This window comes from Manis javanica, chromosome 5 (genome assembly GCF_040802235.1).
Source record: "Manis javanica isolate MJ-LG chromosome 5, MJ_LKY, whole genome shotgun sequence".
Classification (NCBI taxonomy): Eukaryota; Metazoa; Chordata; class Mammalia; order Pholidota; family Manidae; genus Manis; species Manis javanica.
Window position 1 is genome coordinate 28893368 of NC_133160.1, and position 26751 is coordinate 28920118.

Consider the following 26751-nt stretch of genomic DNA (forward strand, 5'->3'; position numbering starts at 1 on the left):
TCCTCCTAGTCTGAGGCTGTAGTTAAACTCTCAACAGCCAGGAAGGCAGATTTGTGCGGGGAACATCCTCTGCCTTTCCACCTCCTGGAGATTCTCCATGATGTCATGAAGGTAAAAGCCAAATGACATGGGGTGGGGGACAGCAGAGACCCATTCCCTGAACTAACCACTGCTTCCCAGATCAACTCCAAGAGCATCACAAATCACACCATGGAAACGGCACTGACAAGAAACATCAAGACCTGCCCCAGGTCACAGTAACACCTTTGGGCCTGTGTAATAGTCCTGCCATCCTAAGGTCACTGAGCAAAGGTTTAGACAGCACAGAATTTCTGGATATTTCCCAAGGACAAATTCTAGGGCCAAAAAAATATTTGAGATTATCAGCAGGCAATAACATTCAGCGAAATAATTAATCTGGGCACTGATAGACTTCCAAGCTTCCAATGTTCCTCTAACAAGTGTAGCCTTTTTAGGAGCATAGCCCATCCTGAATCTGCCCTTGCTGTCAACCTGTGGCTGCTGATGAGGGTGACAAAGATTTGTCCAATGGGACTGTCAGCAGTGGGTCCAGGTCTGTTGCATAGATAGACCCTGTTGGAGCCCTTTTTACTTTTTGCTGTGTTGGGGGTAGGGGCATGATGAAGGGATGATGGATTTGAGAGGCTGGAGGGAGAAGGGAGCCAAAATATTGAGGTCCCAAACCTGAGAAATGTGTGAAAAGACTGAGCTTGCTTTAGACTATGCCAAGTTTAAATTCACATTCAAGTACTGGAATCTAAAAAAACAAAAACAAAAATAAATCTTGCCTTTTCTCCTGTGGAAAAAAATAAAATAAAAAACCAAAAACAGCAGAAAAAAAAAATGAGCTCATAGATACAAAGAACAGATTGTTAGTTGGGGGCAGCAGATAGGGGAAGGGGATCATCAAAATGTACCAAACTTCCAATTATAAAATAAGTACTGGGGATACTAAATCTACAGCATGGTGACTATAGTTAATACTACTGTACTGAATATTTGAAAGTTGTTAACAGTAATTTAGAGGTCTTGCCTCAAAAGTTTTTTTGTAACACCGTATGGTAACAGATGTTAACTAGATTTACTGTGGTCATCATTTTTCAATGTACACAAATACCGAATCACGTACATCTAAAACTAATATGTCAATTACGCTTCAATAATCGTAAAATTAAACCAATCAAGTAGATAAGAGCTGGTACTTCCAAGGTCCAGACAGAACACAGGGCTGCAAGCAGCTCATCACCAACCTCGGGGTAGGGACGAGGGGTTTTTTGCTTCCTTCGGTGCCCCAGTCCTAAAGAGGGGAGAGAACAGGGGTGAGGCGGGGGTCTTAACTATTTCTTCTGGTGCTGGAAGACGGCATCTCTGGGGAGATCTGACACACCCAACCTTCAGTCTCTGGAAGGCCTCGCAATTTGGTGGGTGGAAGGGGGCTGAGCCACTTTCCTCTCTTCTAGCGTCCCGACGCCCCGGACTGCTTATCCAGGAAAGGGGCGTTATGTCTCCGGGAAGACTGAGCAAGCAATCTGAGTGCTCAGCGCGGCGGCCTTTCCGTCCCGGAAGCAGGGAGGCTGTCGCCGGGGCCCAGGGAGCGTAATCGGGTGCGGAGGCTGCACCTCCCAAGACCCTCGGCCGGAAGCTGGTCCGCCCCCTTCCGGGACAGTCGGAAGTGCCGAGACTCCAGGCAGAAGGGCTTCCGGCAGGTCTGCCCGGTCACAGGGCATCACCATGGCGGCCTCTTTGGCCGGGAAAAAAATCGTGTTTGTCACAGGGAACGCCAAAAAGCTGGAGGAGGTGCCGAGAGGGTGTGGGAGTCTGGCCAGGAGGCGGCTGGGGGTAGCGTAGCGTGTGGCAAGGCCGGCTGGGTATAGGGTGGAGGAGGGGAAACGGAGAGGCAGAACTGGGTGTGTGGTACAGGATGGGGCAGCGGAGTCGAACGGCTGCGTGTGTGGAGTGGGGGCGGGCCGGGGTTGGGCTTGATAGAATGAGGGGCTTGACAGACCCGGGCACAGGACTTGTGAGCTCAGGGGCCGCAAGAGTGGAAGGATTGGCGGGGTCCTTCGCACCTGTCCTAATCACATGTTAAGCGAGACCTCAAACCCTGACTCCGACACCCCTCTTGAACTGATCCAGACCACTCTGCTCGTCTGGGGGTTTGGACAGGGCATGGGACAGGCAAGCAGGCAGAGCCGTTCACGCTACACCGTCCAGAAATGTGGTCCTCAACCTCTCCTGGCCTCTTTCCGCATCTGTGAAGGGGCTAATGTGCGAGGTCCGCTTCACAGCGCAATGGAGAGGAGTGAAGGAGGCAGTAGATCCAAAGTTCCTGCCTACAGGGACTTTGTGGCTAGCTCTGAGGATTCTAGAGGTTGATGGAACATCTTTGGCTGCAAATGAAAGGTACACAGGTAGCTCATGTAAACCTCTAGGTGACTTGTGGGAATACAATGTTATGGTGTCCCACACGACTTGAGAAGTTTCTCCAGGGGCTGGCTTGTCCTTGTAGTTCTCTCTGGATGCTTATCCCTTCTCCTGTTGGGGTTTTCTGGTGGAGGGGGCAGTGAGGCTTCTGCTGGACATCACCTTTGACTGATCTTGCTTGTGTCAAGGGTTTGTCCCTGCTCAGAGATCCATGGCCAAGGAGGTAGGTCTTGTGGGACGGATCAAGACCACATCCACTAGATGTGTCTGAGGCAGACGAGTGGGGTGCAGTTATTAGGGAACTCTTCATTTATGCATAAGTATTGGGACAGATGGCACTTCTATGCCAGTACAGGAGCCAGAGCCCTGTGCTGATAAAAGGTTTGGGATCGTCAGGCCAGACCAGTCGAGCAGTCAGTGCCATCCTGAAAAGAGCCCCAATGCAGGATGGTGGGTGCCAACTCCCAAGCCCATCTCTGCCTTTGCTTGAGACTACGGCCCTCCCACATTTAAAGAAAGGGCTGCAGTGGCTAGACGAGGCTCATTGGAGAAGATAGACTTGAGGTTGGTCTAGAACAGGGAATCTTAACTCTTTATCCCTTGGTACCCATTAGTAGACGGTGATGCCTATGAACCCTTTTTCAGGAAAATATTTTTAAATGGACAAAATAAAATATATAGGATTGCAAAGGAAACCAATTCTACTGTAGTACAGTTTTCAAAATATCACAAATATTTGTGACTGGTCATATATATTTTATAAATGCAGTGAAAGGTTCATTCTAGCATTGTTTGTTACTGTAATTTAAAAATACTGAGGATTATAAACAGTATCTTGTGATATCTGCTATGACTGTAATGGGATATGACAACCTGTGATTTCAATAGGTTTAAAGGTCACAGGAGCTGCTAATGCTATTTTAGTTTGTTTTCTATATTCACAATTGAAAGAGATGCTGAATTTCAGCTAGGGATTAGTGGAAATAGGTATTTTTTCCCATCAGAATTTGCAGGCCTCCTGAATTCTGGGTAACTCCTGATGGGGAATTCCTGGCCTAGGAGGATAGGTAGGATTTCTGGGAACATTGGGAAGGGGAAGAGCGTTTCTGGATGGGGTTTTAGCATGGACACGGAACTGAGGTAGGAGGACTAGGAGGATGAGGAGATGGGGGAGTTGATCTGCTGGGGTGGAACTCTGAAGGCAGGGGTGAGGTTCCTGGGCCTGATTTGGTAAGCTTTAGGGGACTGGCAGGAGAGTTACCTGAAGAGAAAGGCAGATGTCAGTTTTATAGTAATGGGGAATTGTTAACAAATGGTGATAAATGTTCTTTCATTTTGGAACAGGTCATTCAGATTCTAGGAGAGAAGTTTCCGTGCACTTTGGTGGCACAGAAAATTGACTGTATGTCCCTGTTTTACTTTTGAAAAATGGTTTGAGTTCTCTGTCTCCCCATGACCTGACTCTCTGTGTGTGTCTGTTTCTCCAATAAGTGCCAGAGTACCAGGGAGAGCCTGATGAGATTTCCATACAGAAGTGTCAGGAGGCAGCTCGCCAGGTGCTTGCTCCGTGCGTGTCCCTCGCTCCCTTGTCCTGGTGGCTCCTGGGGCCTCTGCATACTGGGGATGGGTGGGGAACAACAGGGCACAGTTTGTCTGAGGACCTGCCCAGGCCAAGCTAGATTGGAGTCAGTTAAAGTTGACCCTGTAATGCGTTCTTTTCTTTCTTTCTTTTTTTTTTTTTTGGTATCATTAATCTACAGTTACATGAGGAACATTATGTTTACTAGACTCCCCCATCACCAAGTCCCCCTCACCTATCCTATTACAGTTACTGTCCATCAGCATAGTAAGATGCTATAGAATCACTACTTGTCTTCTCTGTGTTGTACAGCCTTCCCTGTGCCCCACCCCACATTATCTCTGCTAATAGTAATGCCCCCTTTTCCCTCCCCCTTATCCCTCCCTTCCCACCCATCCTCCCCAGTCCCTCTCCCTTTGGTAACTGTTAGTCCATTCTTGGGTTCTGTGAGTCTGCTGCTGTTTTGTTCCTTCAGTTTTTTCTTTGCTGTTATACTCCACAGATGAGGGAAATCATTTGATACTTGTCTTTCTCTGCATGGCTTATTTCACTGAGCATAATACCCTCTAGCTCCATCCATGTTGTTGCAAATGGTTGGATTTGTTTTCTTCTTATGGCTGAATAATATTCCATTGTGTATGTGTACCACATCTTTTTTATCCATTCATCTACTGTTGGGACCCTTAGGTTGCTTCCATTTCTTGACTATTGTAAACAGGGCTGTGATAAACATAGGGGTGTGTATGTCTTTTTCAAACGGGGCTTCTGCATTCTTAGGGTAAATTCCTAGGAGTGGATTTCCTGAGTCAAATGGTATTTCTATTTTTAGTTTTTTGAGGAACCTCCATACTGCTTTCCACAATGGTTGAACTAGTTTACATTCCCACCAGCAGTGTAGGAGGGTTTCCCTTTCTCCACATCCTCGCCAACATTTGTTTTTGTTTGTCTTTTGGATGGTGGCGATCCTTACTGGTGTTGAGGTGATATCTCATTGTAGTTTTAATTTGCATTTCTCTGATGACTAGCGATGTGGAGCATCTTTTCATGTTGGCCATCTGAATTTCTTCTTTGGAGAACTGTCTGTTCAGCTCCTCTGCCCATTTTTTAATTGGATTATTTGCTTTTTGTCCGCTGAGGTGTGTGAACTCTTTATGTATTTTGGATGTCAACCCTTTATCAGATCTGTCATTTATGAATATATTCTCCCATACTGTAGGATGCCTTTTTCTTCTATTATTGGTGTCCTTTGCTGTACAGAAGCTTTTCAGCTTGATATAGTCCCACTTGTTCATTTTTGCTTTTGTTTACCTTGCCTGGGGAGATATGTTCATGAAGAAGTTGCTCATGTTTATGTCCAAGAGATATTTGCCTATATTTTTTTCTAAGAGTTTTATGGTTTCATGACTTACATTCAGGTCTTTGATCCATTTCAAATTTACTTTTGTGTATGGGGTTAGACAGTGATCCAGTTTCATTCTCTTACACGTAGCTGTCCAGTTTTGCCAACACCAGCTGTTGAAGAGACTATCATTTCCCCATTGTGTGTCCATGGCTCTTTTATCCTATATTAATTGACCATATATGTTTGGGTTAATATCTGGACTCTCTATTCTGTTCCACTGGTCTGTGGGTCTGTTCTTGTGCCAGTACCAAATTGTCTTAATTACTGTGGCTTTGTAGTAGAGCTTGAAGTTGGGAAGCAAGATCCCCCCTGCTTTATTCTTCCTTCTCAGATTGCTTTGGCTATTTGGGGTCTTCTGTGGTTCCATATGAATTTTAAAATTATTTGTTCCAGTTTGTTTAAGAATGCTTTGGTAATTTGATAGGTATTGCATTGAATCTGTAGATTGCTTTGGGCAGGATGGCCATTTTGACGATATTAATTCTTCCTAGCCAAGAGCATGGGATGAGTTTCCATTTGTTAGTGTCCTCTTTAATTTCTCTTAAGAGTGTCTTGTAGTTTTCAGGGTAAAAGTCTTTCACTTCCTTGCTTAGCTTTATTCGTAGGAATTTTATTTTTTTTGATGCAATTGTGAATGGAATTGTTTTCCTGATTTCTCTTTTTGCTAGTTCATAATTAGTGTAAAGGAATACAACAGATTTCTGTGTATTAATTTTGTATCCTGCAACTTGGCTGAATTCAGATATTAGTTCTAGTAGTTTGGGAGTGGAATCTTTAGGGTTTTTTATGTACACTATCATGTCATCCACAAATAGTGACAGTTTGACTTCTTCTTTACCAATCTGGATACCTTGTATTTCTTTGTTTTGTCTGATTGCCGTGGCTAGGACCTCCAGTACTATGTTGAATAATGGGGGGGGGGGGGGAGTGGGCATCCCTGTCTTGTTCCTGATCTTAGAGGGAGAGCTTTCAGCTTCTCGCTGTTCAGTATGATGTTGGCTGTGGGTTTATCATATATGGCCTTTATTATGTTAAGGTACTTGCCCTCTATCCCCATTTTGTTGAGAGTTTTTATCATGAATGGATGCTGAATTTTGTCGAATGCTTTTTCAGTGTCTATGGAGATGATTATGTGGTTTTTGTCCTTTTTGTTGATGTGATGGATGATGTTGATGGATTTTCGAATGTTGTACCATCCTTGCATCTCTGGGATGAATCCCACTTGGTCACTGTGTATGATCCTCTTGGTGTATTTTTTAATTCAGTTTGCTAATATTTTGTTGAGTATTTTTGCATCAATGTTAATCAGGGATATTGGTCTGTAATTTTCTTTTTTGGTGGGGTCTTTGCCTGGTTTTGGTATTAGGGTGATGCTGGCTTCATAGAATGAGTTTGGAAGTATTCCCTTCTCTTCTATTTTTTGGAAAACTTTAAGGAGAATGGGTCTTATGTCTTCTCTGTATGTCTGATAAACTTTTCTCAACCTTGACTGCATGGTGTCCTCCCAGACCAACACATACAAATAATTGTCTCTCCCCAGTTTTCAGATACATACATTTCAGCCCCTACATTATCCCCACACCCATTGACTCCTGCACTCACACACGTCAGTGAAACTGAGAAGAACACCTTATGTAGAGTCAGGCAGCCTGAGTATGAATCCCAGCTCCCCTGTTGCTGTGCCTGGAGCAAGCTGTGCACCCTGCCGAAGTTAGGTGTCCCTATCTCTGAAATGAAGATAGGAGATTAACTATGGTATCCTTATCTCTAAAATGAAGATAAGAGATCAGCCAAGGTGTCCTTATCTCTAAAATAAAGATAAGAGATTAGCCAAAGGCTACTGGATGGCAGGCAGGTCCCAAATAGCTGTGGGCAGGGGAGAGCCTCTTGCTGATCACACGTCTCAGGGCTGCATTTCCTTGTGCTGCAGGTACAGGGGCCTGTTCTAGTAGAGGACACCTGTCTGTGCTTCAATGCCCTTGGAGGCCTCCCTGGTCCTTACATGTGAGTGCTCCCCATCCCCTTACAGGGCTTTGGCTACAAAGCCACCTGAACTTTGAAATGATTGGTTACATGATATTGTGGGTCAGTCACTGTCTTGGCATCAACAGCAATATTTCAGAGTGTCCTGAGGAAGGATTAGGGATGGGGGAGAGGCATGCCTTTCTTTTGTGAAGTGTGAGAATGTGATTGTGTAAGTGGAGATGGGCAAGGGTAACCCACGCATTGGAGAAGTACATTCATAGGCAGATCAGTTTCAGGAAAGAGGAAATAAGGAAGTTGAGATCTGAAAATAGATTTGCTTAAAACTATGCAGTGCCCTGGAGCCTCTCAGAAAGTCTTTGTGTATCTCTAGGGTACAGATACCCCAATATGAATTGCCCTCTGTAGGGTTGGAGGCCACGTGCACAGAAGTGCTGTTAGAGCTGTGGGTCTTTCACATTTGGATTGCCAAACACGTTTGCCAAGACAGTAGAACTCTTACACATTTTTATTTACCCTATACATTGCTCCATATCCTTACCAGCATTGAGTATTATGACTTTTTAATATTTTGCAGTGTGGAGAGTATGAAATGTTCAGTTTGAATTCACATTTTTCTAATTAACAGTGAGGTTGAGGCCCTCATTGGTTTTATTCATCTGTGCATTGCCTGTTGGCCCCGTTTTCTTTTTCCTATTGGGTTATTTCTCTTCATTTTAAGCTGAGACGTTATTTATTATGTCCCCTTGGCTGAGCTGGGGCTCTAATCCTGGGGGGTGCAGGACAGAGAAGAAGGTGGTAGGAAGGTCCATCTGCTTCTGGTGTCTGACTCAACTTTTATTTCTCTTGCAGCAAGTGGTTTCTGGAGAAATTAAAGCCTGAAGGTATTTATTTCCCCTTTAGATCTGTTGGGAATTGAGGATCCAAAGATGGTCTAGGGGAAGGGTCCAGCTTGTAGTCAGAATCTCAGGTTGTGCCCCCACCATGGAGCCTCGGTTCACCTCAGTTTCCCCACCCTGGGCCCCAGAGAGAGCTGAGATATGGGAAGAGTGGTGGGGAAGGGCTGTTGGGAGTTGTGGGTTTGAGACAAAGGTAGTTTGAACTCTGCTGAGAAGACTGGCTCTGTTGACTGTTTGTTTCTCTGTGCCTTGCTCAGGGCCTGGGAAATAGGGGGCTGCCTGCTTCTCCTGGCCTCATAAAATAGAGTTGAATGATGAACCCCATGTCCCCATCAACCGCTTCTAGTGTTATCACCACAAAGCCTGTCTGATGGGGCATGTAAGCCCTCCAAATTGGGGCCTTCTCCCCACCATCCCAGGCCTCAGTGGTGCGGGTGGGGGCTGAGCAGCAAGACTGCGCTGAGCCTTCACTGCGCCCACCCGCAGGTCTCCACCAGCTCCTGGCCGGATTCGAGGACAAGTCCGCCTATGCACTCTGCACGTTCGCGCTCAGCACCGGGGACCCGGGCGCACCAGTGCATCTGTTCCGGGGCCGGACCTCGGTGTGTACCCATGCTGGTTCTCCCACGCACCACCAGAGGGCACTGCAGTGTGAGCTTGTCACCCAGGCTTGCCCAGACGTGCCCCTGGCACCACAGCTAGAAGCACTGTCAATCCGGAATGTATTTGATCCCTGAGGCTGGTGTTTCAGGGAAGTGCAAAATGGGTCACAGCTGCTAAAGCCTGGTATACCCAGAGTTCTGCACTGTATGCCCTCCTGTGAAGCAAAGCAGATGTGGAAACAGGGTGACAGCTCTTCAGGCTCCATTTCAGCCAACTTCTCCAAACTTCCCTTGAATATCTCACGGCCTTTCCAGCTTTCCCTGGTCATATAGAATCTTACTTCTCCCAACTCATTCTTCCCCCAGCTGCCCTTCCACACCCCCATGCCTAAGTATCAGATCCTTAGGTTTAGCAGCTTCTAACAGGATACAAACTAACCTTTGGGCTGGCCTGCTCCCCTGAGCCCATCCGTTCCTTCCTTGTCTGGAGTGCACATCACTCCTGTGATTAGTCCCTTCTGCCCAGGATAAAATCCAGAGCCCCACCGTGGCCCACAAAGCCCTTCACCATAGGCTCCATTGGGGGCTGTACACAGATGTTTCATGTTGCCCTGTTTGGCTAAAAAATTTTTTTATTACTGTCAAAAACATAAAAGTTACCATCTTCACCATTTTTAATTGTACAGTACAGTAGTGTTAACTATATGTATACTGTTGTATAACAGATGTCTAGAACTATTTCATCTTGCATAATTAAACTGTGCCATTGAACAGTTCCCCTTACCTTCCACCAGCCCCCAGGTCCTGGCAACCACTGTTCTACTTTCTGTCTCTGTGGATTTGACCATTTTAGGCACCTCATATAAGTGGGATCATACAGTATTTGTCCTTAATTTTTGTGGCTGGCTTACTGCACTTAGCATAATTTCCTTAAGGATCATTCATGTTGTAGCATATGATGGAATTTCCTTTTTTAAAGCTGAATAATCTGTGTGTGTGTGTGTGTGTGTGTGTGTATATATATATGTGTGTGTGTGTGTGTATATATGTATATACACACGTACCACATTTTCTTTATCCATCTGTCAATGGACATTTAGGTTGCTTCCACATTTTGGCTGTTGTGACTAGGCATGTGAAGAGTATAAACATGGGTTTACAAATTCCTCTTTGCAATGCTGATTTTAGTTCTCTGGGATATATACCCAGAAGTGGGATTGCTGGGTCATAACTGCTTGGCTAAATGTTTTAAATGTGATTGCAGTTGTCTGCTACTTTCACTGAAAATTATCTCTTAAAACTCAGAAGTTTGAATAACCATAGTCCCTGATAACAGGACCTGGTTAACGCAATCCCCACCATGCCTTACTGTCTCCCCAGCCTTGGCTGCTTTACATACCTTGTTGCCTGCCTACCCCCACTTTACCTGCAATAGCTCTGTTTCTCCTTCTGTTCCCACCTGAGCTCTTTAAACCCAACTATGTATCCTTTCAGCAATGCCTGTCTCAAGATCTTCCCCATCTCAGGACCTTGGCATCAGCTGTGTCCTCCACTTAGAATGTTCTTACCTGGCCCTCTCTGGGGCCAGTGTTCCCTCCTCACTGAGGCCTTCCCTGAGCTCCCCATCTAAGTTACTCCATCCTGCTTTCTTGGGCCCAGCTCCTTGTTTGTTCCCTTTAAAGCACTTTGCCTTGGGTAACCACTCATTTGTTTACTGGTGTACTTAATGCCTGTTTTACTCAAGAGATCCATTCTTTGAGGGCAGGGCTAGGCCTGCTATGACCCCAGTGCTGAGAACACTACCTGCACCACTGTAAATGTTCAGAAACCATCTGTTGTGTGGAAGGTTCCAAGTGCTTTGGTAACTGACCTTGGTCACACAGCTCCCTTCTAGCAGAGGCAGAATTTGCCTTTGGTCTGAACAACTTGACTTTTATGTGGCCAATCTCCCCATCTTCTACCACTTCCTTGTATTTTTTTTAATTAGCTTTTTTTTTCTTTTTTCTTTTTTAATCTTTCATGGCAACATGCTATTTCGTGACACTGGACTAAATTGCTTCTCTGTGTTAACATTTTTCTGTTGGAATGTGCCCATTTTAAGTATTTATTAAGGTCATTATGCATTGGACACTGTGCTAAGTAATTTCTAATTGTGTTATTTCACTTAATTATTAGAGCTTCCTTTGTATTTTGAGAAATACGGTAATAGTAGTGGGCATAGGGCTTGTCTGCTAAGTTAAGGGCCCTCAACTTCCTATTAGAAGAAAATGTTTTCTATCAGTTACTCAAAGTTGACTCTCTTCCTCAATGAAGTCACAGTTGGTTAAAGCTGTGGAGGGGGAGGGTAGCTCCAGAGGCACTGGTGTGGTCAAGGATGTGGTTCATGTATGTTCAGGGAGAGCTGTCCCACTCTGCATTTTATTTATGTATTTGGCAAACATTTGCAGGCATGTTGGACCCCTTGAAACCACATATTTTGAGTAAATAGGGTTAGCCAGATTCATTAACCAAACACAAACTGGCTGCTGCCTTCCTCCTAGTACATCCCCTCCACATGCAGTGACATACCTGTCCCTCCATTCTCTGGCAGGGCCGGATTGTGGTACCCCGAGGCTGCCGGGACTTTGGCTGGGACCCCTGCTTTCAGCCTGATGGATATGAGCAGACGTAAGGAGCTCCAGTTTCTCTCGGGGTGTGGGGTCAGGAGCGCAGCGGTCTGGGTTGGGTGGGCACCCCGCCCAGGTGCAGGCATGCAGAGATGGGTGGGGCCAGGCTCTGAGGGTGTTGTTTCAGCTGAAGGCAGCTCTGCTGGGGTGGGTGAAAGGAATCTGGGTGGCCCAGCCCACAGTCGGGGAGGCGGGCAGAGCTGGGAGTCCTGGGCTCTCGGGCTCCACCTCCCTGCAGGGCAGCTCTGTAACTTCAGTGGCTTCCCCTCTCTGCCCTTGGCTTGTCAGCTATAAACCTGATAGTTTTGTGGGATGATCTGACTCCCTTGTCTAGTTTGGATAAACGTTAACACACTTTTGTGGTCTTTGGTCAGCACCACATTAAATCTTCCCAATGCAAAGCGTCAGTATTTCACACTAACTCCCCTTGTTTACATGGGACAAGTCCCATTGGCCATTATTGGAATCAGATTTTCCAGACTAGAGGGGCTGTTGGGGAGTGTGGCCTGAGGTGCTGTTATAGGCAGGCAGGATTGAGGGCTGTGTGAAGCGGCACTGTCCAAAAATGTCTTTGGTGAGAGAAATGTTCTCTCTCTGTCTAATCCAGTAGCCACTAGCCACATGTGGCTGTGGAGCATTTAAAATATGGTTCGGCCTGCTGAGGAACAGAAATTTTTATTCAGTTGCTATTGATTTAAATTTAAATGGCCACATGTGGCTGGCTAGTGGTCACCTATTGGACAGCACAGATCGGAAGCCCATGACAGGGATGTGGGATTCTCACCCCCCTGGAGTCCTGACACGGAGGACAGGCCACTGGCCTTCTGTCCCCTGCTCCTCCCCACCTATAGCACATTAGAGGAGACTGCTGTTTGCTCTGTCAGGCCCCACTGCTTCCTGTCAACAGATGACAAAGCTGATCAAACATGCAGCTCATCCCCCTGTCCCCGGTTTCCCTTAATGACTTTTGGACACACTAGAGCAAGTTTAACATCCTTCCATACTCATTAATATGGGTTTCACCTAGAGGGGAATTTAAAATTATCCTATTTTTTAAAAAATTAACACTGACTGTAATTTGCTGGTGGCCCGTCTACCCTTTCCTGGGACTGCGGGGTGATGTGAGGAATGCACACCTTCCCTGAGTCCAGGCTCCTCTGAGGTGCTGCTGCTGCCCCTTAGGTATGCCGAGATGCCCAAGGCTGAGAAAAATGCCATCTCCCATCGCTTCCGGGCTCTGCGAGAGCTGCAAGAACACTTCTGCAGCCTGACCACTCCTGGGGCTAGTGACGACCACTCTGGCTGGGGGTCTGGGGAGGGCTAGCCTGGAACCTCACCCACGGAGCAGACACCCCTCCAAATGTTTCCCTCACTGCTACTTCCTGGAGATGTGGAGACAGCCTCACTGGCCCTCTGGAGGGCAGCTGGCTCTGCCTGGAGAAGCGCTGGGCAGGAACACCATTCTCTTGCCCTTGGGGTTTCAGTGGTCTCCCCTGCAGTCTCCAGGCCTGGGATTTAAAAAGGTCTTTGGGAGTTAAACTAGCCATGGCAGGATTGAGGGTTTGGGGAAGAACCAAACTACAGCTCTTCATGTTTTTGAAATGCAGCAAATAAAAGTACGGGAAGACACTTGCTTCCAAAATAAACTAGGTATGTCTGCCTTGAAACTTGCCCCCTTTGGCAGGAGCAGGAACCCCCTGGGTGGGGGTGGGACTACTGGACAGGGCGGCACTGTGCCAGGGGCGCTTGGGAGCCTTTGCTAGAGGGAGTGTTGTATCTTTCCTTTTGTTGTTCAGGTCATGCACTGACCTTTTACACGTGAGATCCGTGCCGGCCATCCACTCACTGAGTGATACTGCTGCCCAGCTGGCCTCCATGGTGTTTGCTGGGTTAAGTGGCAGGCAGTGCAGGCTTGTTCCATATACCTTAGAGCAGCTAAGGTCCTGGTCTATGATTGCAATGTCAAGTTCATTTTCATAGCGGGGTGGTGGTGGAATGGAGTCCTTGACCCCAGTTGGGTTGTGCCGCGTTCAGCCTGGGGCCTCTAGGCCCCTCAGGAGGCCTGCCTCAGCTACCCTAGACCCTCACTGTGTCCTGGTGACACCATTCCCTCGGAAGCACCTCAGGGCCTAGGAGTGGTTCCTTTGCCTTTCCTGCAGGTGTTTCTCTGGTAAGAGGTGCCCTACCCCAAAGATGCTCAGAAAGACCTGTTGTGTGGGATGGGATGGGGAGGGGTGCTTAGTGCTGCCAGTCACTCCTGGGCTGGCTTGTGTGCTCATAGGCAGCTCTGGAGGACGTCCCCCCCAGATACTGTTCCCCAGTGCTGGCAGCATGGTCCAGGGGTCTGGGTCTCGCCAGTTTTCCCACCTACACTGCACAGCATGTATGGGTGAGGAGAGAGTATAATTCCTTGGTTCCCGTGGCCCGTGAGGGAGTTCATCTGCCAGCTCTTGTTTCCCTAGTGAATGCCAATGGCCAGGCCCAGCCTCCTGAGTTGTCTCCCTGGTGGTGGGTGGTGTCTGGCTGGGCTCAGATGTGGGGTGCTAGGGGCCTGCCTGCTTCCCGCCTGGTGATTCTGGACATGGCTCCCTTGCAGAAAACACTCAGGCCACTGGGCAGGGGGCCTCAAAGAAGGGTCACTTCCCACACGGGTGGGACAGCCCTTTGCATTTTCTGCTCAGCTTCCTCGTTCTGTCCTGGGCCCACTGTACACTGTTCCCCTTTAAGCCTTTAGCTACCCATCTCCACAAACAACTCTGAACATGCTCGCATCCACCTCACCACCCTCTTGGTGCAGGCACAGCCCCTGCTCCACCCAAAGCCCTCTGAATATAAAAGCTAGGAGCCACCCAACACGCTGGAGAGATCAGAACTGCTGTTCGGACCTACACGTGCCTGTTTTCAGTCTCCTTTCAGGCTGCTCTGCAGCTGCCTTTGGGAGTCAGGACCCTCTGCTGTCAGCCCTACCTATCTCTCCCACCAGCCATGGCTCTTCACTGGCCTAAGCCCTCTCCTCAGGGCCCTAGCACATGCTGTTCCCAGACCACTTTCCCTACAGGTTCCTGGCAACATAGCAGTGCAGAGGCCTCCCAATCTTCCAGGTTTCCCTGCTGAGCTGATGTCCACTGGGTGGGGTTGGAGGTGACAGCACACAAGTGGCACTCAACAAACTTTGGTCCCTTCCATTCCACTTCCCCTGGGTAGGTTTCCCCACTCTGCAGGGCCTTCATGTAGCCTTCAGAGGCTGGGGTGGGCCAGGCAGCAGGGATGGAGGCAGCATGTAGAAGCATAGAAACAGGAGCTTTATTCTCTAATGTGCATACAGCGAGTTCCTTACACAATCAAGGAAATGGTTTCTCTTTCAGGCATCTGACTCTTTTATCAAAAGAAAATCCGTCAGCTTAGTCCCACTCTGGGCAGAAGCTGCCCTGAGCAGTGTTCTTAACGTAAAGTAAAAGGCTAACGGGGAGATGGGAAGGCGCACCCACCACTGAATGCCCAGATGCCCTAGGCTTGTGGGGACAGCTGTTAGGGGGTGTAGCACGAGTGACACCCCAAAAGATACACACCTCCCCACACTGCCATAGAGCCAGACTGGGAAGACCAGGAGGGTCGGACTAATGGGGTATGGCCAGGGCCGTACAGTCAAGGCCTCAGTGCTCAGCATCCATGACGTCCAAGTATTTGGCTTCAATGATTCGGGGCAGCAGGTTGTAGCTGGGGTGGAGTGGAGGGCAGAGGGTGAGCACTGGGTCAGACAAGGCAGAGGGCACCACTCCAGCCCACCCACAGGGCCAGGCTGCCCACCGCAGCTCGCCACTGTGCGACCCAGCTCCCATACCGGATGGGGATCATGGCGATCATGATGAGAGGAAAGATCATCTTCATGTAGGGCAGGGTGCTCATGCCAAAGGCACAGAGCAGCAGCAGCTGCAGGACCTGCAGGCCTGTGAAGTAGTGGATCTTCCTCTGCGGCACCCTCCGGACGTAGTGGGTGGGTGGGTATGAGGTCTGCAGGCAGCAGGAACCAGGCTTAGGCAGGTGGGAGGCTGAACCCCTACCCACACCCCTCCCACACAGGGCCACACACCCACCTGGTCCTTGAGCAGCAGAACCATGCGCTCGAAGAGCTGGTTGCTGTCAATGGAGGTGAGTGCGATGTACAGGAAGAGGCCGTACAGCACAGGCTTGGGGATCCACTGTAGTGGGAAGGGCAGCAGCAGGAGGGAGAACCCCACCAGGACGCTCGCACCCAGTGTGGTCAGCCGCGTCTCCTTCACATTCACGATCCTGTGTGGTCCCAGGGCACCCACTGGTCATCTGCTCTGGTCATGGGGCCACAGCCAACCTCTGGTCACACGTGGTTCTGGGCTACATCATTTCTGGGCCCTTACTCCTGGGCCACAGCCCTCCCTGGGTCATGTGGCCCAGGGTCCCTCCTACCTCATGGTCCACGTGACCCTTCAGGTCTCAAGGGGCTGTTGTCACACTCACGTCTCATAAATGTGCCCGTTCTCCACTCGCTCCTCCACCAAAGCCAGAGCCCGTACGTGCAACGGAGAGTGGGGGTAGGCAGCATGGATCCAGGGCAGCCCAAACAGAGACAGCCCTGTGTTGATGATGGCGATGAGCAGGAGGTCCCAATGGTAGGCAGTGCCCTTCACCAGCCTGTGACAGACAGGGGCCACATGTGGACAGATAGCCGCTGGCCCTTTGGAGGGCTGGGCACATGCTCACCCCTCCCTGCACAGCCCTGCAAACCTATTCTCCGGAGCATTGGTCAAGGCAGCCACCAGGTTCTGCTCGATGAAGAAGAGCATGGAGAGCAGGAAGCCAAGGCCCATGGCACCGCCGATGGCCGCTAGGGACAGCGAGTGCATCTCGGCTAGCTCAAAGAGGCTTTCGCTGGGGTTGTAGCTGAACTTGCTCACTGCAGCAGGGTACAGGCCCCTGCTCAAGCCTGCAGGCCCCAGGCAGCAACCGTACCCCAGCCCAGCCTGGTCCCAACTTACTCTTAATTTCCTGGAAGCCATAGGAGCAGATGAGAGAGAAGGTGAGCACCGAGATGGGCAAGGCACAGTCTGACAGGATCTCACGCATGTGGGGGTGCAGGTAGGGGCTGGGGACACAGGCCGCAGGTGTGTTTGCATGGCCTGGGGACTCTGCCCCCTTCTCCTCACCCTGGACCCCCCCTCACCTCTTCTTGAACTGGTAGAGTGTGTAGCTCAGCCAGAGTGTGCCCAGCATGATGAGGAGGCTGAGCACGGCAGTCTCCCGGCCTGGGTGCTCAGAGCCACGGCTGCCCAAGGAGGTCAGCTCTGGTGTGCTGGTCAGGAAGCTGGTGTTGAGGGCAGTGTGGAGGCTGGTGTTCAGGCCCAGCTGGCTCACCATGGAAGTGCTGTCCATGTAGAGTTTCCCAAAGTTGTGGCCATAGTAGTACTTCTGGAATACTGTGGATAGAGGCCAGCCGGCCTCAGCCATTCTGGGCTCTGGGAGATGGGAGCCCAGCTGCCTCCTGGATGTGAGGTAGAGGGACTCCAAGGGGAGAAAAGGCTTCTGGGAGGAGGTGGGGGATCTGGCCTTCTCTGTCAGCCATGATCCACTGACCTGCCATGACCCCTGCCCTGCCCCCAGCTGTTGTCCCTTTGCTCCGTCTGACAGCACCTGGCCAGTGCTTCTGATCCTGCCTGGGCAGCACTGGCCCCTCCAGCTCATGGGCCTACTGCTCTCTGCCAGTCACAGCTCCCCAGAGCACCCTGGACCATGGCAGCAACGTCAGCCTGCTAGCTTCTTGGCTGCCCAGGTCACAGCCCGTTGTCCCCATCTCAAGTCAGCTCTCCCTGCAGCTGGTGGCCACCAGCTGGACACTCACTTTTGACCATGCCCTTGACAGCATCCAGCACGAATGTGATGGAAATGAACAGGGCAATGATTTCCTCTGTTGACCTGCCAGGGGGTGATAATGCCTCTTAAGATGAGGGTGAGCTGTAAGGGGCCAAGGGGGAAGGCTTCCCTGAGCTTCTGTATGGTCCCCCCACCTCCTCCTGCCACAAGACCATCCAAGGTCCCAGGCTTTCCCCGTGGGGGTAGTGATGTGGGGGTAACCCATCCACTCTAGGGTTACAGGACTTCAGAGGCTGGCATAGAGGCTGACCCAGATCTCTGCCCTGGTTTCCCTCCTGCTTGAGGGACCCAGCAGCTCAGGGAAGGCCCTGTCACCTCTTGAAGACACTCATGACCAGGCTGAGATTGAAGAGGGCATAAAGCGCAAGGAAGAAACTGTTCCATAGGCCCGTCCACGCATAGAAGGTGTTGAAGTCGAGATCATAGTCATCACAGATGCCACGGATCACTGCAAGCAACAGGACGGGTGGGCGGTCAGGGCCAGGCCAGGGCCAGGGACCTTGGAAACCACCCTCCCACTGACGCCCCCATGGCACCGTGGATGTAGAGGGCCAGAGGCGCTGTTGTCAGCAGCACCACCAGCGGCTGCCCAGAGAAGAGCGCGTACAGGAGGCCTCCGATGCTCTGCCCCGCTATGGTCTTCTGCACATCTGAGGGAGTGGGGCAGTCAGGCAGGCACCATGGCCTCTACCCTACCCGCACATCCCTACCAGCCCTCAGCCCCTCACCAATGGCCCCGTTTGTGTTCTCATCGTTGAGGGACCCAAAAGCGATTGTGGGCAGGAGGCAGGTGAAGTAGAGGAACAGAGTGGTGGTGATGTATTTGCCCATAGCCTTGTTTTTCCCAATAATGCCTAGGAACAGGGGATGGGATGGAGACTGTATTGGGGATGCAGGACAGGCGCACAGGTTGTCCTGGGACCTGAGCCACAGGCCTATCTCTGGGGGGACCAGAGGGCCACGTACCATCAGTGAAGTCCAACGCATACACGGGGAACCTGCGGGCAATGTCCTCCCGGATGCCCTTCCCCACAGGGAGAAAGTCCTTGTGTCGCAGGGGCTGGGGAGGAGGACAGATGTCTGTTAGCCCTGTGGCCTGTGCCCTGCACTGCCACCCAGGCCCACCTCCACTCTGTACCTGCAGGTGTCTGTGGATGCAGACGGAGCTCATGGTGTAGCCCTTCATGCTGGGGGTCAGATGATGGTTCACCATGGTGAGCAGTTGTCTCTGATGTACCAGGGCCTCCTTGAATTCTTCCTCTGTGCGAGTCTTCAGAAGCTTCTGGCGGAAGGTTATGTCCAAGAACATGGTGGCGAATGTACGCGCTACCTCTGTTGCAGTCTTGGTGCTTTTCTGGGGGTAGAGGAAAGAAGAATCATGTCTGTAGGCCCTGCAGAGCAGAGGGTGCCCTTGCCATACAAGGATGTTCCCAGCATATAGCAGGTACTCTCCTTGTGAACTGGCAGCAGGTTCTGTCCCCCAAAGCTCAAGCATTAGTGAACCCTGCCACAATTCCCACCAGGTGAGATTACTAGAACTGCCATCAAACTAGTGTTTTCCTTATGAACTCATGCATTCTCAGTAACTCAGGAGTTGGTCTTGCCCTGAGAACACAAATCGGTGTCATCGTGGATGATGAAATCAGTGATGGAGGAAAATACATCTTTCCAGCTGCATTTGACCAGTGGTGTTTGTACTGTCTGTGGTTTATCTGATTTTCAGAGGGATTCTTGCCTGGCCAGGGTCAATCCTCACTATAAACTCAGTGTCTAGCCTCCACCCCAGCAACATGTCTCACCTCCCCGACCAAGGTCCCCTGGGAGCCATGTCCAACCCTTTGTGCCATCCAGAGCAACAGTGCCAGGGCTGGACTGCATATCCTCTTCTGTGAGATTTTAGAACAGGCTTGTTCTCCCAGGAGGAATCACGTGTCAGGCGGTTGGCTTGTCCCAAGGCACTGGTCTACCCACACCACTCTTAGGATCCTGCTTCTTCCACTGTTCTGGCCACCTTGCCAGCTGTTGCTCTCTCTGACCCATGAGTGCCCACTGCCCTAAACTAAATGCCCTCCCTCTGTCACCAGCTCTGGAATGCTTGGGGAGGACCATAGCATGTCTATAAAATCCCCGGCCGGCCATTCCCCTCAGTAGCCCCTCGTCTAAAGAAAAGCCTGGGGAGGGGGTCATGCCAAATTCTGTGTCTACATGAGAGGCAAGGGCAGAATCATCAAGAAACTAATGGAAGCTTAAGTGTTAAGTCCCCTCCCAGGCCTGTGGAGGGGCCCTGGCCATTCTCTCGTCATAATTTTTAAATCCTTTTCCTTAAAAGACCCCCAAAATTCTATCAGCTTCAGCCCCCACAAATGCAAGATGCCCCTGACCAGGAGGTTATAGCCCAGGAAGGAGTAGGGATCCTTGGTCAGCAAATCACAAAGCCAGCCAACTGGAAGGATTAGGGTCAGGGCAGGCCAAAGAAAGGCCCTATGTTTGAATAACAATTTAAAAAAGCATCTCCTGTCAAAAAGGAAATACTACCTTTTTGGCAATCTCTGGAATGATTAGGGTTGGATGAGGACCTAGCAAGGACGCCTCAGATAACCCAGCAGGGCAGAGATGGATGGCTGGGGTGAGCATGAAGCCTTCAGAGACCAGACTATGGGACCCTCCAGCACATGGAGGGATGCCCCTGGGAAGGGGACAGAGCAACCTAGAGCCCTCCTCCCCAAGAAAGACCTGCCCCAAGACCCTTACCATCTTGGGGGGGGTGAGCACCAGGATGACGAACCGCACCTCACAGGAATTCTCCCCCCAGTTCTGTGGGCGCACCAGACGGCTGATGCACACGTGCCGCTTCAGCAAGGCCTTGGAGGTACATCTAGCAGGGACAGGGCAGGGCACACAGCACACAGCTGTCACCCTTGGAAGCTGGAGCTCCCCCAACCCAAAGCCCCCAAGTGTGCCCCCTGGCGACCCCTGTTAGGGAGAAAAAAAGACCAAATGGGATGGAGTGCTCATGCCCTCTGCCCCAAACTGGGTGGAGTCTCTGCAGGGACATGGGATGCCTAGTTCCAGTGTGACATGGGGAAGCCAAATACGGTGGCCTGGCAACTCACATGATACAGAGCCATGACTGCTGGTATTGCACCCCTGTGGCCGTGGCAGTGACCCCTTGGATGGTATCTGACAGCAGGTGCACTAAGGATAGAGTGCGAGGGAGGAGGAGGGTCAGCTGGCCCACCTCCCTAACCTTCCCTGCCCAGGTGGGCAGACAGGCCTTACCTTTACCTTCCTTGGGGGCCCCGGCATCAGTGAAGAGCATGGCCATGAGCAGGTCTAGGTTGCAGTCTGGCTCAATGTTGTAGGGGTCATGGGCTAAGCGGTGCAGCATGGCCCGCAGCACATCATCCAGTGAGGTGGCCGTCTCATTCAGGATGATTCTGGCCCGTGCCAGGAAGCCATCTAGGTCCCTGTGTGCTCGGATCTCTTCCTCAAAGTTCTTTAACTTCAGGTACTATGAGGACCCCACGCACAGAATGACACAGGCCCATGAAGAAGACCCACTGTCACTGCCTGGGCCCCTCATCCATGGTGGTCCTTGGCTGCCCCTGCTAACCAGGACCAACACCCGCTCCAGGAGGGAAGGCCCAGCATGGCTGGTCCCAATAGCCAAGGCTTGGGCTAGTGTGACATCTCTGCTTAGTGTGAGAGGGGAGCAGTGCGAGCTTTCCCAGGGAGCAGCCACCTCCACCCCCAACTAGTGGCCCAGGACCAAAAGTCTCCCATCCTGCCGACAGGCCACTCACCTTTCGGGAGGTATGTAGGAGCCCGCAGCCACCTGATGACTCACTCTCCGCTAGAAAAAAGTGAGGGGCTCAGGGTGCCACCCCACCTCTTCTTCAAGTCTCTCTTAGTGGAGTGGGGCCATGTCTATCCAGTCCCCTGCCCACCCCCCAGCCTGTCCCTGCTACAATCCCCATACCAGCCTGGGCGGGCTGCACCTCGAGGTTGACGTTGACAAAAACACGGATGCTCTCGCCAGACACAATGGAGGAGTTGACCGTGTCGAAGGCCTCATCCCCCAGGCTCTCCTCACGGGTTTCAGAGGCATCATCTGTGTCACACTTGAGGTAGCCTAGAGACTCAACCACCACCGGGAGAGACCCCCAAGAGGGCCTGGCCGTCAGTGCTCCATGCTAGATGGAGGGTCTCTGAGCCCAGGAAGCAGAGGCAGCAGGCTGTCCTCTGGGCGCACCCTTAGTGCATGGTGGCTCTCTCGTAGGCCAGGAAGGGAGCCTTCGGCCTGGCAGGCAGAATATTTAGTCCTGGCCTGGTGCCCCTCAGAGTACAAAAGCTCAGCCCTGCACTGTTCAGACCCACACGAACTGGTTAGTTAGAGAAAAATGAGTTCACACCACAAACTTGGGCCAGGCACACGATGCAATGATACAGTGACGCCTGCCCAGCCCCTGCCCTCCCAGAACCCCCAGGTTACAGGACCCAGACCTGCCTGGCTCGCCAGATGAAACCCAAGGGAAGCCAGAGCCCCTGCAGTATCCGGACCAGCTCCCCCCTGCCTCACTGGCACAGGGTCTTAGAGGTCCTCCTCCTGGGGAGGGTGTGTGCGGTGAGGCATCAAGACTGGGAAACCTGGTGCAGATATCAGACTAGACCCAGTAGCAGGAGAGCCAGAGAAACAGACAGGGGCTGACAGGGGCTGGGACCCCCAGAAGACCTCATCTCAGCACCACCCCCATGTTGGGTAAGGAGCGCTGCGGTGCCATGGGACTCCAGAGCACAGAGCCGGCTGCCCCCTTGCTCTTGGTCTGCATCTCGGTTCCTGCAACTGCCTATCATACAGGAAGGCTTCCTGGTGACATGCAAATGTTCCCATCTTGCCAAGTCTTGCTGGGGCTCCCTGCAGCCTCTGAGATGACAGTCTGAGACAGCCTTGCTCCTTATCCTGACCCCTGGCCCCTCAGGACCAGTCCCACCTGGGGCCTCAGACTCTCACTCCTCAGGCCAGTAGGCCAATGCCCCGGGCATGCCAGCTCCTGTCCTCTAAACCAAGGGCTCCCCTCCTGGAAGGCCTTCTTCAAGGCTTGATGGAACCCCTCCTGCTCTTGCAAGTCCTCCTAATGCCCTGTCTCACACACTAACAAACACCTGCACAGGGACAAGGAAGGGTCAGTAGCATGCCTACACCTGCCGGGCAGTGACTCACCCTGACTCACTTCCACTCCTGCCTGCCAGTTTCCTCTGCACATCCCAGGCCCTGTTCCCCCCATGTCCTGTGCTCAGCCTGGGCTCTTTCTGGGCAGCAGGCACTAGGCCTCCCCACCAAGGCCCCCAGGGACTGGTGATCCCTACCTCCAGGTCTACACTGCACCCAGAGCCCAGAGAAGAACTATTAAGTCAAAAGATGTCCCTCCTGCTTTTGTTCCAGAGCTCTGTCCATGAAAAACCCCTTCCCAATTCCAGGCCTGCTTTGCATAGACCACCTGGTTCCCCAGCCCCAACTTGCCCCAGCCTCCTTTCTGTTACCCGCCCAGCATCCACTATTCCTTGGCACTGCCCCTCACACTCCCCACTTCTCCCCTACCCTTGGCTCTACTTAGACCTGCCCAGCTGAGACTACCAAGTCCCTGAAGGCCCCTGGGATGCCATGTCCCCACTTCTATCCTGCAGCCTAGCCAAACACCTAACCTGCCCAGGAGAGGGAGCAGCATGCCCTCCTAGGACCACAGGATGACCAGAGACCTGCCAGAGTCGAGGGCAGTGTCAGCTGCCTCTCCAGTCACACACCACAGCCTCCTGGAGGGGATGATCTAAAAGCATCCCAGCACTAACACAGGACCCAGACAGGTGCCAAGGCCATGGCTATCCGGGTGGATGGACTAGAACCCCTAGAGACTTTTGACCAGCAATTTCTCTCTACACATACCCACACTTGAAAGGCACTCACCTGAATCTTCAAGGCATCCGTTCTGTGACATGACAGAGTTTGCTGCAAGGGAAGCCAAGGAATTGTCACCAGCTCCATAGTACAGCCCTGGACAGTTGCCAGGGCCCATTTGCTTCCCACCCCACACCAACCCTGCTGATTCCTTCTTATCCTTCCCAGAGACCCAACCCAGGCCAACCTGGGGAGATAAAGGAACAGTAGGCAGTACTAGCGAGAAGCCCCTGGAGGAGCCAGAGGAAGCCAAGACTATTATTCTTCAGCCCACTTGGTAGGGGTCGCCGAGATGGGAAAGGGTTGAAGATGGGAGAGGTTCTCAGCATGTTTTCTCCAGGACTTATTAATAGTACCCAGAGAAGTAAGGCAGGACCCCTGTGTGCAGAATTCAGCTGCCGGGAGGAGCTCTGTCTCTCCACCTTCCCTGCAACAGACGGCCTCCTCTCGAGGCTTCGCTGCCAAGCCCAGAACCTGGGCTGGGACCCTCCTCCCAGCACACTGCGACTCTCCCTTTCACGTAGGTCTCTGGGGCCATCAACACCCATCACACGGGCAGTCGCCCGAGGTCACACTGGGGTCGGGATCGGGGTGCGGGGTGGGGGACAGCCGACTCAGCAACGGCCTCCTCCTCCTCCCCTTCCTCCCCAGGGCGTCACCGTGTCCCGGGCCTACTGAGAGGCGGAGCCGTTGGTCCTCAAGGAAGACGGGATGGGGTGGGGGCGAGTGCACTCTCCTCGCGCCGCGTGCGGGGCCCCGGACGGTCCTGGCTGTTTATGCGGTGCTGTGCGAGGAAGGAAACGCCAGGAGGTGCCGCGTGCACGAGAGGAAAGCGCCTCCAGACTCGGAGACCCTGGGTGTCTGGGGGCAGGATGCGGACGGACGCGCAGGGCGGGAGCCAGGGCCGCATCCAGAAGGGAGGGGCGGGGCCGGTAGCATCCGCGGCCGCAGGGGTTGACAGAGGAAGAGGGTCTAGAAGGGTGGGGGTGGTGCATAATCTGCTCCCATCCCAGGCGCCTCATGTGCAGGTAAAATGCTCATACAAACCCCGGGCTCGCCCTCGGGTGTCAGAGCCGCGAGGTAAAGTCCCTGTGGCCGCGCAGAGAACAGAGGGCCGGGCACCCCAAAGGATGGGCAGGCTTTCCCGCAGCTCCGCGGCAGGAAGGTGTCGGGGTCGAGGGTTGGGGGTTGTAAAATGAGGTTTTCCGAGGCGTCAGCGTGCCCCGCTCTTAAGAGCCCGGCATTCGGGGTGCTAGCGAACCCAAAGCTCCGCCCCACCCACTTCCAAGCACCCCCCCGCCCCTCCACCGGCTACCTCATTGGTTCAAAAACTTAAGCATTTCAAGTTGGCGATTCAGCATTAAAGCAAGCCTACGGTGACCACGAAGCCGTCCCCGAGCCTCCCTCCACTCCCCGCGTACTCGTGCTCACTTTCACTCTGTCTAGGTAGAACCACAACCAGATCCCCCACGACCCTCTCTCCGACCATGCCCCGGGGCCGGCGGCACTGGCATTCTCACCAGTGCTCCGACGGCTTCGTGTCCCGGTCCTCGCACGACTTTGCCGCGGAGACCGGGCGGCCTTCCCACCGCAAGGCTGGAGGTGGAACACACACCTGGAGGCCGCGGCCCTGGCCTAGGCGATCGGCCACCGGACCGCTGCCGACGCGCGCGCACGCCCGGCTCCTTGCCTCAGGCTGGGGGACCCCCCAAACTAGGCGTGCGGGCGGCGGGATCCAGCGACACACCCCCGCGCCGCACCTGGGTCCTAATGCCGCTCATAGGCCTCGCCCCCGCGCAGGAGGTCGTGTCACCAAGGGCGGAATACCGCCCTGCGCTCTCACCCGCGCTCCTCAGCCCCGGGCGGGCTGCTCCCGGGAGCCCGCGGCGAGTTAGGCAGAGTGTGTAGACCAGGATCCTTCGGGTCCGGGCGCACGCCCAGACGTCTCAGCGTTAGGGGCCGGGCGGTCTGGGGAGAAGCTTGACGGGCGCGGGAACCGGTGGAGTGGTGGCACTGCAGCAGGGCGGGGGAGGACTTCCCCGGCGTCGGCTTTATGCTCGCGGCCGGCCCCCGCCCCCTCCTCTCGGTAGGGGGCCTCCGCCAGCTGCCCCGCCCTCTCCCCTGGTCTTGGTTGCTCGCGCGGTAAGCCCTCCTATTCCTCCTCCAGGAAGCGCGCACTGGCAAACTAGACGGGCCGGCGCGCATTCCCGGGGATACGCCCCGGCCCGCTCCGCTGCGTCGGGTTTGCTAGCAGCACTCCTCTCGGTGTCAATCCTGGCCTGGTCGCTCCGCGCCCTCCGTCTTCTCTTGGGTCAAGGTCTTGGCTCGCGACTCCTTTCCTTCTTCCCAAGGTGGCCCCGCCGCCCGGTTTTCCTTCCCGGACACGGGGTCTGGGGATGCGCCTTCTCCGGCGTCTTGTCTTCTGCGAGGAGAGAGAGAGAGAGAGACCAAGAATTCTCCCCATCCCCTCCACCCCTGGCTGCCAGCTCGAGGACTAGCCGCGATCCTCCTCCACCACCCAACCCCCTTTTGGGACAAGAGTCTCAGCCACTATACCCCAGGCATGATAGAGGGGCCAGAGGCAAGAGGAAGGTGAGCCCACCTCTGTGGAGGGGCTTCTCTGCAGAACTCCTGATGCATTGGGAGGGGGCCCTATGCACAATCAGGTGGTGAGTTGGGCTGCCGGGTTTCCCTCCCAGCAACAGCCTTGCTAGAAGAGATGCCGTCGGGGCAGGAAGCCATGGGGGTACCTCTCTGGTAGATAAATGACCTCGTGGTCGGGAGGGCCTTGAGCATCCTGCTCCTGACTGCTCCAGGAGCAGCCTGGGAGGATACCTACTTAACTCTGACAACTGACTGGGGGCTGGCTGCATGCTGCTTTTGTGGAGGGTGAGCAGGGCCTGGGAGGGAGACACAGGGTCATCCTGGCCATTCCCTCCACTCTGCCCTTGGTACCTTCTCTAGATGCCCTCTCGCTAGGGATCCCCAGCCAGTGGCACACTCCTGGAGTCCCATGGGTGAGGGCTGGAGGTTTTGGAGAACTGAAGAACAGACTGCACAGGAAGCGGTGCAGGGGCTGGACCCCTGAAAAGCCACCTGTTTTGGCCCCAACCTCTCCCATCTGGAAATATCTAGGCTTCTGCAACTGCCTCCCTGTGTCACCAGCAGTTCCCAACTCCTGGACCTTCCAAGGATGTCCCTGAACTGGAGGGGCAGCTGTCCATTCCCCTTACTGCAGCTTCCTCCTCCCTCATCCGACCACCTCACCAGGTAGCTCACTGAGGAAGCAGGAGCCTAGGGCCAAGCTTCCTCCAAGGG

At 52.7% G+C, this 26751-nt stretch overlaps 2 protein-coding genes across 13 annotated transcripts; one reads left to right on the forward strand and one right to left on the reverse strand.

Annotated features, from left to right (window-relative positions):
• Positions 1-1662: 1662 nt before the first annotated feature.
• ITPA (inosine triphosphatase) lies at positions 1663-18740 on the forward strand. Of its 3 annotated transcripts, XM_073236849.1 has the most exons (9): positions 1738-1818; positions 2634-2668; positions 3790-3847; positions 3937-4001; positions 7357-7430; positions 8262-8293; positions 8795-8910; positions 11501-11577; positions 12759-13222. In XM_073236849.1, the coding sequence occupies exons 2-9, from the start codon at positions 2657-2659 to the stop codon at positions 12898-12900; spliced, it is 576 nt and encodes a 191-aa protein (XP_073092950.1). In that variant the 5' UTR covers positions 1738-1818; positions 2634-2656; the 3' UTR covers positions 12901-13222. The 3 variants fall into 3 exon arrangements, with proteins under 3 accessions (XP_017520971.1, XP_017520963.2, XP_073092950.1); XM_017665482.3 differs by lacking the exons at positions 2634-2668; positions 12759-13222 and adding an exon at positions 18625-18740 and having other exon boundaries at positions 1663-1818; XM_017665474.3 differs by lacking the exon at positions 2634-2668 and having other exon boundaries at positions 1664-1818.
• SLC4A11 (solute carrier family 4 member 11) lies at positions 14858-25509 on the reverse strand. 10 transcript variants are annotated; one of them, XM_037017381.2, is made up of 22 exons: positions 25277-25509; positions 24954-25029; positions 24109-24217; positions 23443-23484; positions 21460-21612; positions 21284-21333; positions 20760-20991; positions 20594-20675; positions 20232-20355; positions 18619-18834; positions 18447-18540; positions 18209-18334; positions 18017-18130; positions 17796-17928; positions 17449-17522; positions 16774-17026; positions 16589-16695; positions 16338-16506; positions 16071-16244; positions 15671-15866; positions 15418-15587; positions 14858-15293 (listed from the first exon to the last, which is right to left on the reverse strand). In XM_037017381.2, exons 4-22 carry the CDS (start codon positions 23471-23473, stop codon positions 15230-15232), a joined length of 2562 nt encoding a protein of 853 aa, XP_036873276.1. In that variant the 5' UTR covers positions 23474-23484; positions 24109-24217; positions 24954-25029; positions 25277-25509; the 3' UTR covers positions 14858-15229. The 10 variants fall into 10 exon arrangements, 9 of the variants coding, with proteins under 9 accessions (XP_036873276.1, XP_036873278.1, XP_036873279.1 ...); XR_005061117.2 differs by lacking the exon at positions 25277-25509 and having other exon boundaries at positions 15671-15775; positions 24954-25247; XM_037017383.2 differs by lacking the exon at positions 24954-25029.
• Between the last annotated feature and the right edge of the window lie 1242 nt (positions 25510-26751).